This window comes from Chanos chanos, chromosome 6 (assembly GCF_902362185.1).
Source record: "Chanos chanos chromosome 6, fChaCha1.1, whole genome shotgun sequence".
Taxonomy (NCBI): Eukaryota; Metazoa; Chordata; class Actinopteri; order Gonorynchiformes; family Chanidae; genus Chanos; species Chanos chanos.
Window position 1 is genome coordinate 44170560 of NC_044500.1, and position 13289 is coordinate 44183848.

At 42.9% G+C, this 13289-nt stretch overlaps 1 protein-coding gene across 1 annotated transcript in view; it reads right to left on the reverse strand.

Moving 5' to 3' along the window:
• Window positions 1–11862, reverse strand: part of pdzrn3b (PDZ domain containing RING finger 3b) — an 84850-nt gene extending 72988 nt beyond the window's left edge. Inside the window, exons 1-3 of the mRNA XM_030777439.1 lie at window positions 11149–11862; window positions 8144–8230; window positions 5936–6043 (exon numbers count right to left, since the gene is read on the reverse strand). Of these exons, the coding sequence (XP_030633299.1) occupies window positions 5936–6043; window positions 8144–8230; window positions 11149–11862 (909 nt within the window). The remainder of the gene's footprint in view (window positions 1–5935; window positions 6044–8143; window positions 8231–11148) is intronic.
• Between the last annotated feature and the right edge of the window lie 1427 nt (window positions 11863–13289).

A 13289-nucleotide genomic window follows, 5' to 3' on the forward strand; every position in this document is an offset into this window, starting at 1 on the left:
ATTTTTTAACATGTATGATGGATATATGGAAAACAAAGAGATGTTTGTCCAGATCTCCCAGTGAGCAGCTTTTGCTCCTCCACCACAAAGCTGGCCATTCTATCCCGGGGTACACAGCAGCCACCAGCAGAAGCTGATTATGGCTCCTTTAAGAGTTCCATTGGATTTAATGTCTTATGTTCGTCAAGCCAGGGAAGGCTGGAATGCGTCTCTCAGCTGGGACTACAGGCCCTGTAAAGCACTCTTGCAGATCCAGTCAGAAAAGAGAGAGTGAGAGAGTGAGAAAGAGAGAGAGAGAGAGAGAGAGAGAGAGAGAGAGAGAGAGAGAGAGAGACAGGCAGCACAGGGGCCCAAATCTAATAAAGGTCCCACACAAAGGCCTGTTTCTTGCCGTTGGATGCCAAACAACATGTGATCCCTCTTTGGAAAAAAAAAAAAAAAACCTGCCATCTCTGTTCTTCGAGTCTTTGGGTCAAGAATAACGCGAGGACCTTGTGACACATGTCGTGGTTTGGACGACATGTGCTCTGACAACTCATTAGCAGCAGAGAAGAGTGGAACTGCACACCTCATACTGTGCTGCCCTGACACCAGGTCATGGAGGTATCCCAGAGTGGGGCTCAATTTGTGGTATCTGCACTAAACATACACACACACACACACACACACACACACACACACACACACACACACTCCACAGAGATGTTTTGACACTTATTACAGGGGATGGTGAATTGGCAGAGCTTTAAGCTCCTTAATGAAACGGTTTATGCTCGTTACACAACACAAAACAAGCTCTAGATCAATGCGAAACTCGGCGACTAAACAAAAGCTTAATGCAGTTCGCTTTGTTCTGTCCGCTTCCAAATGGAGAAAAGAGAAGAAAGAAAGGAAAAAAAAAAGAAGTGAAAACTGCTAAGCCTTCGTCAATCCTTCTTTTTGAAGAGTTGCCTCGCTAAATAGCGTTTTTGTTTGTTTAAAAACTTGCTAATAAAGACCATGAAGATTTGTTTTTAAGTTTGTTGAATTAAATCCAATGAGAAAAAGATAAAGCACAGGCTTGGCTCAGTTCTTTTCTGTTAGCTATAAATGGGTGTAGCCTCATTCCAGATTTCCCTCCTATTTTTGTTCAAACTGTCCAAAGAAATCAGTAGGGTCTCTCTCTTTACTTCTCTCCCTCTCTCTTTTCCTCTCTCTCTCGGCAGCGGCTGTGGTGAATGCTAACACCTGCACTTCAAAAGGAGCGAGGACTCATCTGCATACTAACGCCAAATCGCCATTTCAATCAGGTCTCGCCGCTCCGCGTTTCGGTCGGACCCTCTTTCCCCAGGCCTGCCCAGTCAGCAACGTGCCTGAAACCCAGTCCTCACTAAAATAACTCGGGGAAGGTGTGAGGTCTTAAGTGCCCCGTGGGTAACCTCACAGTTCGGTAGTCATGGGGAGATAAGCAAGAGTGGGTGTCACTTCTCAAATTCAGATACCCCCTGCGCTGAAGGGCGCCTGCCAAACCCTCTGCGAGAGAGCACTCTCTTATCTCTTCTGACTTTTTTGAACGAGTGCCGGGAAAGAGCTGAATATCAACGACTGAAAAAAAAAAAAAAAAAAAAAAAAAAAAAAAACATATTATGGAAATTTACATAGTATGTAAAAGTCTATTACGAAGACCTTTTGGATGGATCAGAAGGAGTTTGGTATTGATGAGGGTTCAGTGTTTTCCCTTGACCGCGCTTCGGGCACTACGGAGAGGCCGCAGTCGCTAAGACCTCTGGGAATCAGAGCAGAAGTGGCACTTTTAAGAGCTAGTCGTTGTTCGCCCTCTTTGACCTGTGAGTGTTTGTAGGGTTTTTTACAAGGTGATATTTACAACCGCAGTCTATGTCAACCCGGTCTCTTCCCACTCCCATACCTCAGCTCTCTCCCACTGCTCACCACAAGAGCATCCCTGTTCACCGGGACACCAGCAGACATTCATTTGACTGCCTCAGAATGAACGACACAAAGACAGCCATGTGGATTGGCCTCACTGTCTAGACAAATATGTAAAGTAATTGCCAAAGGGGAGGCAAAGCTGCACCTACACCCATCTACAAATCCAAACCACTGACTTAAATATTCCAGGTGTCACACCACGGATCAAATTGAACAAAATGATAAGGTTTTAAATAAGAAACAATAAAAAAAAGGGGGGAGAACAAATCGTCAACATCCAAACACATACATACTTGAGAGCAAGATCATCTTTTCAGCTGAGGAATTGTTTTGGTCTCCAATATCTGTCTGCTAAAAAATCAAAAGTTCTGTTTCAGGATAAGGCCAAACACTGAGACCCCTCCCCCTCACCCCACCCATGTGCAAACACCACATTTAATCCACTCAAACGTATTTATTGAGCCTTTTCGCAGGCAAATAGTGTTACTGCAGAAAGAAAAAAAAAAAAAAAGAAAGAAAACTGCAGATTTTTCAGCTTGCGGAGAGCAAGCGAAAGCAAACACAGCTCCAGGTTTTTTATGAGAAAAGGTCTGTGTAGAACAAGGAACCATTCACGGGCTGATTCATCTGAGCCTCCTTCGCTCCTAAACAGGGACATCTGCCATGGCATTCCTCCACAGAGTTGCGGAGAGCCTCCGGATCTCTGTGTGGACGTGTTACGTACCTATGTGAAACCTTTCGAGAACTAACGCTACTGAGACGGGAACGCCGAAGACCCTGTGTGGATGCAGTTCCCTATATTTTGCATAGAAACGTTAGATATTAAGTTTTGGGTTTTTTTTTTTTTTTTTAGATCATTAGGTGTAAAATGAGAACACCGTTTCTTTCTTTCTCTCACTCTCTCTCTTTCTCTTTCTCTCTCTCTCTCTCTCTCTCTCTCTGCCTGTTATTTGGCCCCATTAATATGGACCAGATGATCCTCTTGGCAAGATGCTTTGTGATGATGCATAAACGGTGTTTTACATAATGTACTCCTATTTTTCACAAAGCTGCTCGTGATATAATGCGGTTATAGGGACCACGTACACAAGGCAAATCAAATTTAGTAAAAAGGTGGGGAAAAAAAAAAAACAAAAACCCTCAGAAACACTAGAGATTAGTTCGCACTGTATGATATAACCACAGGTCTGTTACATGACGCAAGTCAATCACGTGAAAAGACTTCAGGGTTAACACTTTCATTAGGAAAACTGCTGTCATTGTGACACTACTTCAGACTTGTTAAATCCATTACACTTTGATGAGTACAGAATGAGACAGTACGTAATGAGAACAACACACACGGACAAACCTCTTAAATGATTCTTACAAGTAAACGATGAAATTCATTTTAAGTTTTCAATGCATCTTCCCATGCAAGCACTCTATCCCTACTATGTTAAATATTAACGTGTCATGTAACGAATGACAGTGACCAGATTAATAATTTAACATACCTTTGAAACAAAATCTGACAGGTCTAGCCTATATCTACAGACTAAGACTCAACATGCTCCCAAACACAAACCCAACTGCTGTACTGTGATAAAATTCACACGACAAATCGGCTGGTAATTAGGGTGTAACCTAATCTTGTTGAACAGCAGATAGGAGAATTGGACAGGTAGTTCGAGCAGAAATGAGTGGAAAGAAAAGGAGAAAAAACAGACAGAGGAGAGAAACAGAGGAGTCTTGAGTCCCGGAGGCTTCTGGTGGCACAGATTTCAAAAATGCAAACTCCAGCTGTGCACACTGTGCAAGGGAAAAAAAAAAAAAGAGAAAAAAAAGAAAAAAAAAAGGAAGAAGAACAGGGCAAGACTACAGCCTGTTGGTTTAGCTTCTTAAATCGAAGAGTACACAAGACTGCCGGTAGCATTTCCATAATATCTTTTTTTTTCTCTCTTGATTAAATTTCTACAGATAATCATTTCTCAAGACATGGTAATTAGAGAAGGGGGGGGGGGGGGGGGGTTAGGCTGCACCCGGAGCATGAGAAACAGGCTGGGTTAAGTATCCTGTCTATTCTCTTAAGTATCTTCCATTCTAACAATACCCAGGTAAGCACACCACTGTCTCAGGTGTCATCTACGGATTACAAAGAACACAAATTTCATAGTTTTGAAAGGAAAGAACAGTTTTTATAAGGGTTTAGAGGAGGGGAGAAAAAAAAGGAGCCTGGTTAGAGGGCTTCTTGTAAGGCTTTCAAAGCTCGTATTTCAATCATATCAGTCTTTATCCTGAGAGCACCTCTAAAGGGATGGAGTGACTGCACTTTGTCAGGGCCTTTTTTTGAATGCAGGTGGGAAGTTTTGTTTAATTAAGGTTCTGTTCTCTCACTGATGCAGTTTGAGGGTCAGTTAACAGAATCCTCAGGCACTGCACGTCCTGTTCCTCCTCCCAAAAGTTTTCCATTTTCCAGTCATACGAACTGACTAAGCTTGCATCGCACAATACAGGAGGACACCAAAAAAACAAAAAAAAATCACAGCATAGTGCTACACCATCCTCGAGCAAAAAAAACCCCCACATCTCCCTTTCTTTTAGGATGAACGAAGATGAATTCTGAACATTACAAAAAAAAAAAACCCTCTCAAAAAAAAAACCCTCTCAAAAAACCATCTCAGTTCTCCTCGACATAACCGAAGACAGCGGTTTCTCGCCCATTCAACACGGGAGGACAAAGGGAGGGCTGACGCCGAAGGTTCTCTGCCGACCTAAAGCAAATACGTCTTCTCGCTTAAACCTGACAACGTTGAAAAGGCAATACCTCTTGCACATCTTGCCCTAAATAGCAACAATAACTCCATCGCTTCGTTACGGCCGCTTTTCGTCTCTCAGCGAACACCATCGCCTATCCACCCAACACCAGTGATAATCTCGGCCTCGCAGACTCTCCAGTAAGGCCACTTTACTGGTCTTAAGTCAGCAGGCGCCAGCTCAATTGCTGTTGGTGTTGGTGGCTCAGCTTGTCCAGTGTTAGAGAAGCTAAAGGTACATTTTTTTAATGAAATGTAAGATGCCAAGCATTTGTTGATGCTATGTCATCTAGGGTGTGTTGAAATGCAGGGCGTTTCAGGTTTTTTTTAATTTATCTTTTTTTTTTTTTTTTTTTTGGGACACACATTTTCATTGAATCTAGCAGAATGAACAGAAATAGGATGGATAAATTTACGACCCCTAAAGCAATAACCGTGACTTAATCTTGAGGAAAAAATAACCCCTTTCCTACAAGTACTCGCAGGAGACTGAATCAAGCCCTTGACCGATGCTATGACTACACTTGGAAAAATATTTACATTAACATAGTTTTAACAATTTCGGGGGGCAGCGACCACCAACTCAAGGCATACAATAACACATTTATTACATTTAACGTCTGAACTCAATGTATCCGTTGTTACACACTTAGGTTCACACAACTATAAAGGCAACCTTTGTAGAGTTAACTCTCTCTGACAACCCTCAAAAATAACCCCCAGAAAGATGTGACTTTTACACTGCAGAAGTTTATGTAAAGATGAGAGACAGAGAGAGAGAGATATAGAGAAAGAGAGATTCTCCTAAGAGAAACCCTGTCACTAAATATTTGCTCACAGCCCAGTAAACGCAATCTGTTCTCACACACAACGAAAGCAATCCAATAGTATTTACTCACCTGTTGGACTGACGTCTATATCTCTATAGTATCATAATATTACAAAGTGATGTCAGTATAATCCTGCTCCCTGATTGGCTGTGAGTCACACTGAGGTAATGTGTTCTGATGAGATCTGACAGTGGTTTTGATCTGCAGAGTATATCTGAACCAGGTTTGTTTTTGTTTTACCATTTGACGACACCGCCTTTAGGTTTTTTGTTCAGAACGCATAAAAAAGAAACACAACAAAAACCACCAGGAATATGAGCCTGCTCAGCCAGTTCACGCCTTAAGAGAAATGCAACGTGGCATCACAAACTCTCTACTGACCTCCATAATCCTGTCGTGGATCTGGAGACCACCTTCTTTATCTGCTGGTCCGTTCTCCACAATCTTTGACACAAAGATGCCTTCATTCGAACTCCCGTCTTCGTTGTCCTGAAATTCAACGACAGCCAATCAGCATGGGCGATACTCACATTACATTGCGTACTGAGCACACGACTGTTAAAACAATTACACAGGTTTTAATTGAGAAATTTATGGAGGACCAATGAGAGTCCAATGCTATCCGTATTTCAGAGAACAAAAGATTTTTCAGAACTACGGTACACGTTTCTGAATCTAAATCTAATGGTTTTGTCCAAAGATGTTCTGCTCTAAATTTGACTTTTTGTAGAAAAACAAGAGAAACAAGGAGGGGGGGGGGGGTGGGGGGTGAGCTATTGACTTGGTTGCCTAACACTCTCATAAAAGCAACCTAACCTAGTTAAAAGAGTCCTCAGGATATTGTGTTAAAAAAAAAAAATCAAGCATCTTTATCACCAATCAGGTGGTGCTGGGTGGAAAGCCTCCAAAAAAAACCCTCCATCCAGTCCTTCCAGATGTGGGGAAAAGGCAGTTATCAACGCACCCTAGTTAACCTGATGACTCTCAGTGGGACTCAACATCCCCAAAACAACAGGCGAGCGGATGCAGGTGCACGCCGTGTTAATGCTGGGCCACACTGAAAGACTTGCCGTGCCAAATGACCTGCCAGATGCCCGGCCAGATACCCTTGCCAATTGAGCGACATCCCAGATCAGCGGGGCAACCATTAGAGTCGAGTCAAGTGGTGACTGGGCACGTTGTTTGGCACGATTTTGATGGGCAGTTTTCTTGTGTTTTTCCGGTCCGTCCCAGAAGAACGTGACCTGACAGTGTGGGACAGTGTGGGGAGGGGGCAGGGAGGGGGCGGGGAGGGGGGTGGGGGGGCGTGTGAGGGTTGACGAAATCACAGCCAACCTCTTCAGATGTTCCTCTCACCACATCAAAACGGAGACTGCTCCGTGCCAAAGCCCTGTGACACCGAGCTGCAGTTTTAATGGCATACTTGAGAAACCGCGGAAGTCAAGCTGGGAACGCTGTCGTTAATTACTTCAGGTCTGCTTCCTCTATTTCTCCCAACACAACAACACGCTTGTTTACTGGAGGACACTCCCGTTTTCTTTTCTTCTTTCCCCACAATGCCCAGAGTGCATTTGGAATGTCATGACACGTGACGCGTCTCGTTAGTGGAGTGAACGGCTGCTATGCAACATTTACCATGCGGAGGCAGAAAGGCAAGTTACTGTACTTAGCCCGTGGCCACAAAAGCAGTCCATTAACTTTGCCAGTCGTTAGCGGCTGACCCTCTTTCCCTCGCGTTAGCACAACGTCAAGAGTGAAAACTCCACGTATCAGACACTGCCTGACTGCATCTGTTATTGTGACTTCTGTTGAAATTCATCCAGATAATTATACAAATTAAACAGAGCCACGCATATAAAAGCAAGAGAGCTTTTAGGTATCAACAGTTGGATGTAGTTTTTGGCTCAAGAAAAGGACCTGGAGAGACAACACAATCTGCAAGATCATGGAATTTTAAAATAAGTCTCTAATGCTTATGTTTTATAGCTTTGTTTTGACAGAGTTTTACTCTTATGGCCCAGGTCACAAGAAATGTGTCCCGGGATTTATTTTTGAACAAAACCGCACAAAAACAGCCAATAAAAAGTTCAATACACACTCGAAACTGATACGGACACCACGACTGCCGCACGAACGGGGAAGAAAAACGCCTGCAGCGTAAAAAGTTCCACGTATAGAATACTTGCTGACGATGTAAATCTTTTAGGGTGCCACAACTCCCTTATTTTTGGTAACTCCACAAAATGGCATAATTAGTCAAAATATTTGAGCGTTGGGAAGCAAAGTCATTTGAGGGCTTAATGAAGAGACAAAGGGATGGTGTACCACACTGCAGTATCAATCCAACATGTTTATTATCATAAAATCCATGTGGTCGGAACAATTATCTTTAAAGCGACACCCATGTCAAGTAATTGCTGGGTTGGTACATGAACCAAAATAAACCAAATCGAGGGAACCAAATCAGTATAGGATAAACCAACACAAACCTCAGAACATTAAAGGCAAAAAAAAAAAAAAAAACGTTTTCACAAGATTGATAGAGAGTTGATCTTAAAGAGGTAAGTAATGGTGTCTTTGTGTACTTACTGCGCATGGTCTTCCACCAACAATGTTAAAGCCCAGAGATCCAGACTCCCGATGGAGAATCGCCGTAACTGCTTTGGTCTCCCCACCCTGCGAACAATGCGAAGATAGGAATCTATGAGCTGAAATTCAGTCCGTCCGCACTGGTTCCAATCTACAGGGTCTTTTATCTCATTCAATTTGAACTTTTTACACGGCGTGCGGTTTGGACGTTTAAGTAAAACCATTCTTGCACGTTAAAGTTATTTTAAATAGGAGTCTGGAGTTTGATGCTGGGTTTGTTTATTTCTGATTTTCTTTGTCTGTTCGCTCGCGTGCTTTGCGTTGAAGAACGAAGGGGTTGCTAAAAGACGAGAACTCGAGGCGCGCCGACTGAGGGCACCGCAGTCGATCCGCCGCATCCTGCAAATCTGCGCAGGTCTTGGCGGCTTAAACGCTCTTTCCGTAAAATAGCTGTCAGATGACCAGTAGCATTAAGGCTTGAGGCCCAGAGTCCTGACCTCATTTGCAGAGTATATTAATATACTCCCGTCAAACCTCTCTAAACACTCGGACGACAAGTGGAATGCTGGGAAACCAGTACAGTCAGCTCTTAATCTAGGGTGTTTTTTTTTTTTGGTGGGGGGGGGGGGGGGGGGGGGGGGGGTAGCTACTGAGGACATGGTTCCAGCTGCTCATTTTGTACGCCACAGAATACAGACGCTATATATAAAACAGATATTAGTGGTATGTACAGTGTCACGTCAACCGTCCCAGCCGAAAGGAGACAGCGCACGTTTACCTCTGAGGCATGCCCCCTGTCAAAACCAGGCCCTGAGAACGTGTCCTGGCCCGTAGCTTCATGGGAAAACTGACCGAGGGTGGCGATAACCATAAAAGGGGGGGGGGGGGGGGGGGGGTAAGTCCGACGTTTGACTTCAACCTTATCCCTTCACTTCATGAAAAGCCATGCCACCAGAATAGAACTTGTCTAATTTGTCTAAGCAGGAAAGACAAGTCAGTAATTCTTAAGTATTTTGACTATCCTGGGAGCTAGTGTATAAAAAAAATCCATTTTTAGGCCTGGTGGACTTTCTATCCAAAAACAATAATGATGAGACAAAATTTTTAAAAACAGTTTCATGTCTGAATAATGAAGGCTGAGAAGGCCCTTTTTTAAATAGCCTGGTCCTAACTTTTACTGCAGCAGCTGGGAGAGAGATCTGCATTAAATAAACAGGCGAGAGAAAGAGAGCAAGAGAGAGAGAGACAGAGAGAGAGAGAGAGAGAGACAGAGAGACAGAGAGAGAGAGAGAGAGATCCCACTTATGACAGATCTTCATTATGATAGCACTGACTCAGTCCTAACGCCTCTGAGCAATTGTCAACAATCACCAAGACCGATGGACCGCACGCTCGGAACAACGGGAGAAACCGCATTCCCTGAGCCGGCCCGTGATTGGCTGGTAGACTTCACCAGACCCAATCACTCATCACTTTCACTGCTTGGCCCGAGATAGGACTGTGTGCTCTTCAAAAGAGCGGTCAGTCCGGGTTACCTGTCACGAGCTGTATGCTCTGGATGTTTGTCCTGTTCTGACAAAGGCCTTAGGAACCAAAAGGGCCAGAGTGAATCTGATATAAGTAGTAAATGCCAGTGGAACTGATAACATGCGACTTCGGGGGCCCGGTTAAAAAAAAAAACAAAAAAAAAAAACACAGGCGCTGTGGAGTTTTGATCCTCCCTCTCAACCGCAAAAGGCTGGCTGTGTCTTCTGGATACTGCCACATGTGCACTTAAGACGCCTGACGACCACTCCTTTTCACACTGTTTGCTTGTATCTAGGAGAGGCTTCAAACTGATACGACAAAACCACATCAAAGGACGAACTGTCTTAATTCTGCTGTAATTTTTTTTTTTCTCTCCTCTTTTCTAAACCTCACCTTACTTTCTTTCAACGACAATGCCAAAAGTAAGTCAACTCCCCAGATATCTGAGATACTTCTTTACTCCAGTGATTTCCTGTTGCATTCTTCATATGGTCTTTATAAATCAAATAACCTCACAACAAACTGAATAATCTGGACAAAAGGGGGGGTTCTTTGGACAATATAGAAAAAATAGTGGAGCCAATGACAATGCAGTTCTTGTCAATATAATTTGGGGTTGACGTACAAATATTTGTTTTACTTCTACAGTTCCTTCAAAGTCCTTAATAAAAAAACAGTTTGAAAGTTTTGAAAGCTTTGTAAAAAGATATAATAGTTTACCCCTGGAGTCATCTAAAAGAAAAAGGAACACAAAACAAAACGCAGTAGTAAGTAAGGTAGTTTGCCTAGCTGCAATATGACTGTTATAAGTAGTATTCTCATTTTCAATTCCATCACGTTTATTTTGGACTCATTTTCAAATACTAGCGTGATGACGATATTGTTCTAAAAGCATATCCACAAAAAAAAAACGAAAACAAAACAAAAACAAAACAAAACAAAAAAATTCAACTCATCGAAAAGTTGTGGGGACCTGGAGACCCCTTAAGCTGTTAAATTGTGGCCTGGGTCTCCGTGTGTACGGATAAGCAGTAAACATTTGCCCCTCCCCCAGGCTGCCAGCTGGCTCAGACTGCAGCTGACAGACATGTCTCTGGACTGGACGCGCGGCAGGGGGAAATTTCCCCCCCTCCCGACCATCCTACCAGCGTCCATCACGTTGGAAACCATTGGGAAAAAAGGTAAAATAATCTAAATAAAGTCACGGTATATTCCAGGAGATTCTGTTTGGTCAAGAAACTAAACTTTTTGTAATCATCTCCCACCAAAAGCTTATATGGTGTACAATAAAAAACGGACAGCAGAAATAGTAAGGGACTTGCCTCTACACCCGACATACCTACACACCCGACATACCTCCAGGTAAAGAGTTTGCAGATCTTTAAATATTAGGCTATAATTCACGTTCAAATAACGGTTCTCCGACACCCTACTTACATCTCACAATAACTTTGAAGAACTGTTTTTGGACCCCTTACCTTACACGGAGGAGCAAGAGTCTTGGTCAGCGAGTCAATTCTAGCACTATACTCAGTGAATTTCTTCTGATATTTCAGAGCTGTCATTTGTAGTTCGTTGTGAACCGTGGAGAGTTGAGCCAAGAGTGATTTTTCTCTTTTACTCGATTTCAGAGCTTGCTTTTTAAACTCCTTGTCCAGGCTGACCACTTTTCCCTGCAGCGCCGTGTTGTGCGCTTTCAGAGCTCTCAAACAGCAATGGCTGTTAAGCTTTTGCTCTTTGTGAGTGAGCATCAAACCACATCCATTTTCACATATCCCGATTGGTCTGTAGTCACACGTTTCGCGCATGTGGGCATCCATGTCTTTCAGGTTGAGCACCTCGTTGCATCCCTTATTCCTGCATTTGGCCGGAGAGAAATCGCACATCTCCGCGTGCTCCGCCAGATGCTGAAGCTTCACCACTTTCTCGCAGCCTCTAGCATGATTGTCACACTTTATGTCTAACTTCAGAATCAGGTTTTTCAGCGGGAGAACATGATTCAGTTCTTTAGTGGAGATCCTTTGGCATTTCACTGGGCAGCTGCTCTGCTGTACTACCCATGGTAAAACACAGCCAGCGCAGAAGACGTGACCACACGGAGTTGTGAGCGGATCTTCCAAAACTTTATTGCACAAGTTGCATTTGAAATCTGGGTCCACGGCCCCTTTAAAACGATCCAACTCAAATCCCATGTTTTAAAAGTAATATCCAACAACGCACCGGGGTTCCCACAGTTTAGTGTAGGGACACTTGGTCTTCGGAGTTTGTCATTTGAGGACCTAGGACCAACTGACTACAGTCTCTCCTTACTGACTAAACTAATTGCTCGAGACTTCCTAGGAAAAAACTGTGGAGGAATTCGCTACCGTAACTCTGCTAAGAACTGCGCAGATGGTTGTAGAGTCATCAATATCTTGACACGCACAAAAAAGGAATTGTATTACAGGTTGTATTGATATTGACATCTCAAAGCAAATAGTTACCCAGACCCCACCCCTCCCCGCTTCTTTGTTTTCTTTTTTTTCCTTTCTTTTTTTCTCGACGGCCGGTGGGAAAATGCGTCACATAAATTAATGTTCCAAGACGACAGGGCGATTAATGTGAAAGATGTGACGGTAAGGCAAGTACTGATGGAATTATTTTGGCAGTTTTGTGAGTCATAGCCTTCATGAAAACCTGCATTGTACAAATGTTTCCTCAAAAATAATACTCCTGAAAAAAGAATCGTTAGTTGATTCAAACATCGCTTTGAATCAGCTAATGATTAATTTGAAGTGTAGGAGTGGATACTTCAGCTCAGTGTTCATTCATGGAGTGGTAAAGGAGCTCTCTCTCTCTCTCTCTCTCTCTCTCTCTCTCTCTCTCTCTCTCTCTCTCTCTCTCTCTCTCTCTCTCTGTTAGTTCGTGCGGATATGTTTGCGAAGTCACGTGTTAAATAGTATACAGTCCAGAAAATCGTGCTTTATAAATAAACCTCCTATAAATATAGCCCTTTTCCCGTGCCAACTGAATGTACAGTCCAGTTCTAAAAGTTTTAGAGTCGTGAGTGATGGAAGGCAGCACTATTTACTGGACAAAAACGGTGTTTAAATTTAAGGCCCGGCATCACGTTAACTTTCTCTCTTCCTCATGCACTACTCCCCCTACATATGGGAAACATATTTCCCTTAGTCATCAGCACTGTGGGAAACCAAAAAGCAAATGATACATTTTTTTTTTTTAATACAATGAAATACATATGTGTGCTATTAAATAATACAATTCCAGGCTGATCAGTGATGTTTTGGGAAGGAAGAAAAAGAAACACACTTGCAATTAATCATCAACGATAACATGGTTTTTTTTTTTTTTCTTCTCTTCATTAGGGGAAAGTCTATACATCAGAGAAATATATCTCACTCAGGAGAGAAAGAAATTGCGGTGAATGCAGTGCAGTGTAGTATGTGTATTAAAAGAGTGTGTAAATGTACAGACATAGGCCACTCATGGACCAACTCTGACAAAGACTAGCTGTGTGATGTACAATCATACAAACATAGTTAAAGTCATACAAGTCATATAGTGTTATATGTACCGTCATATGCTCTTTTCAATACAAGCTGAATTCCATTCATTGCAC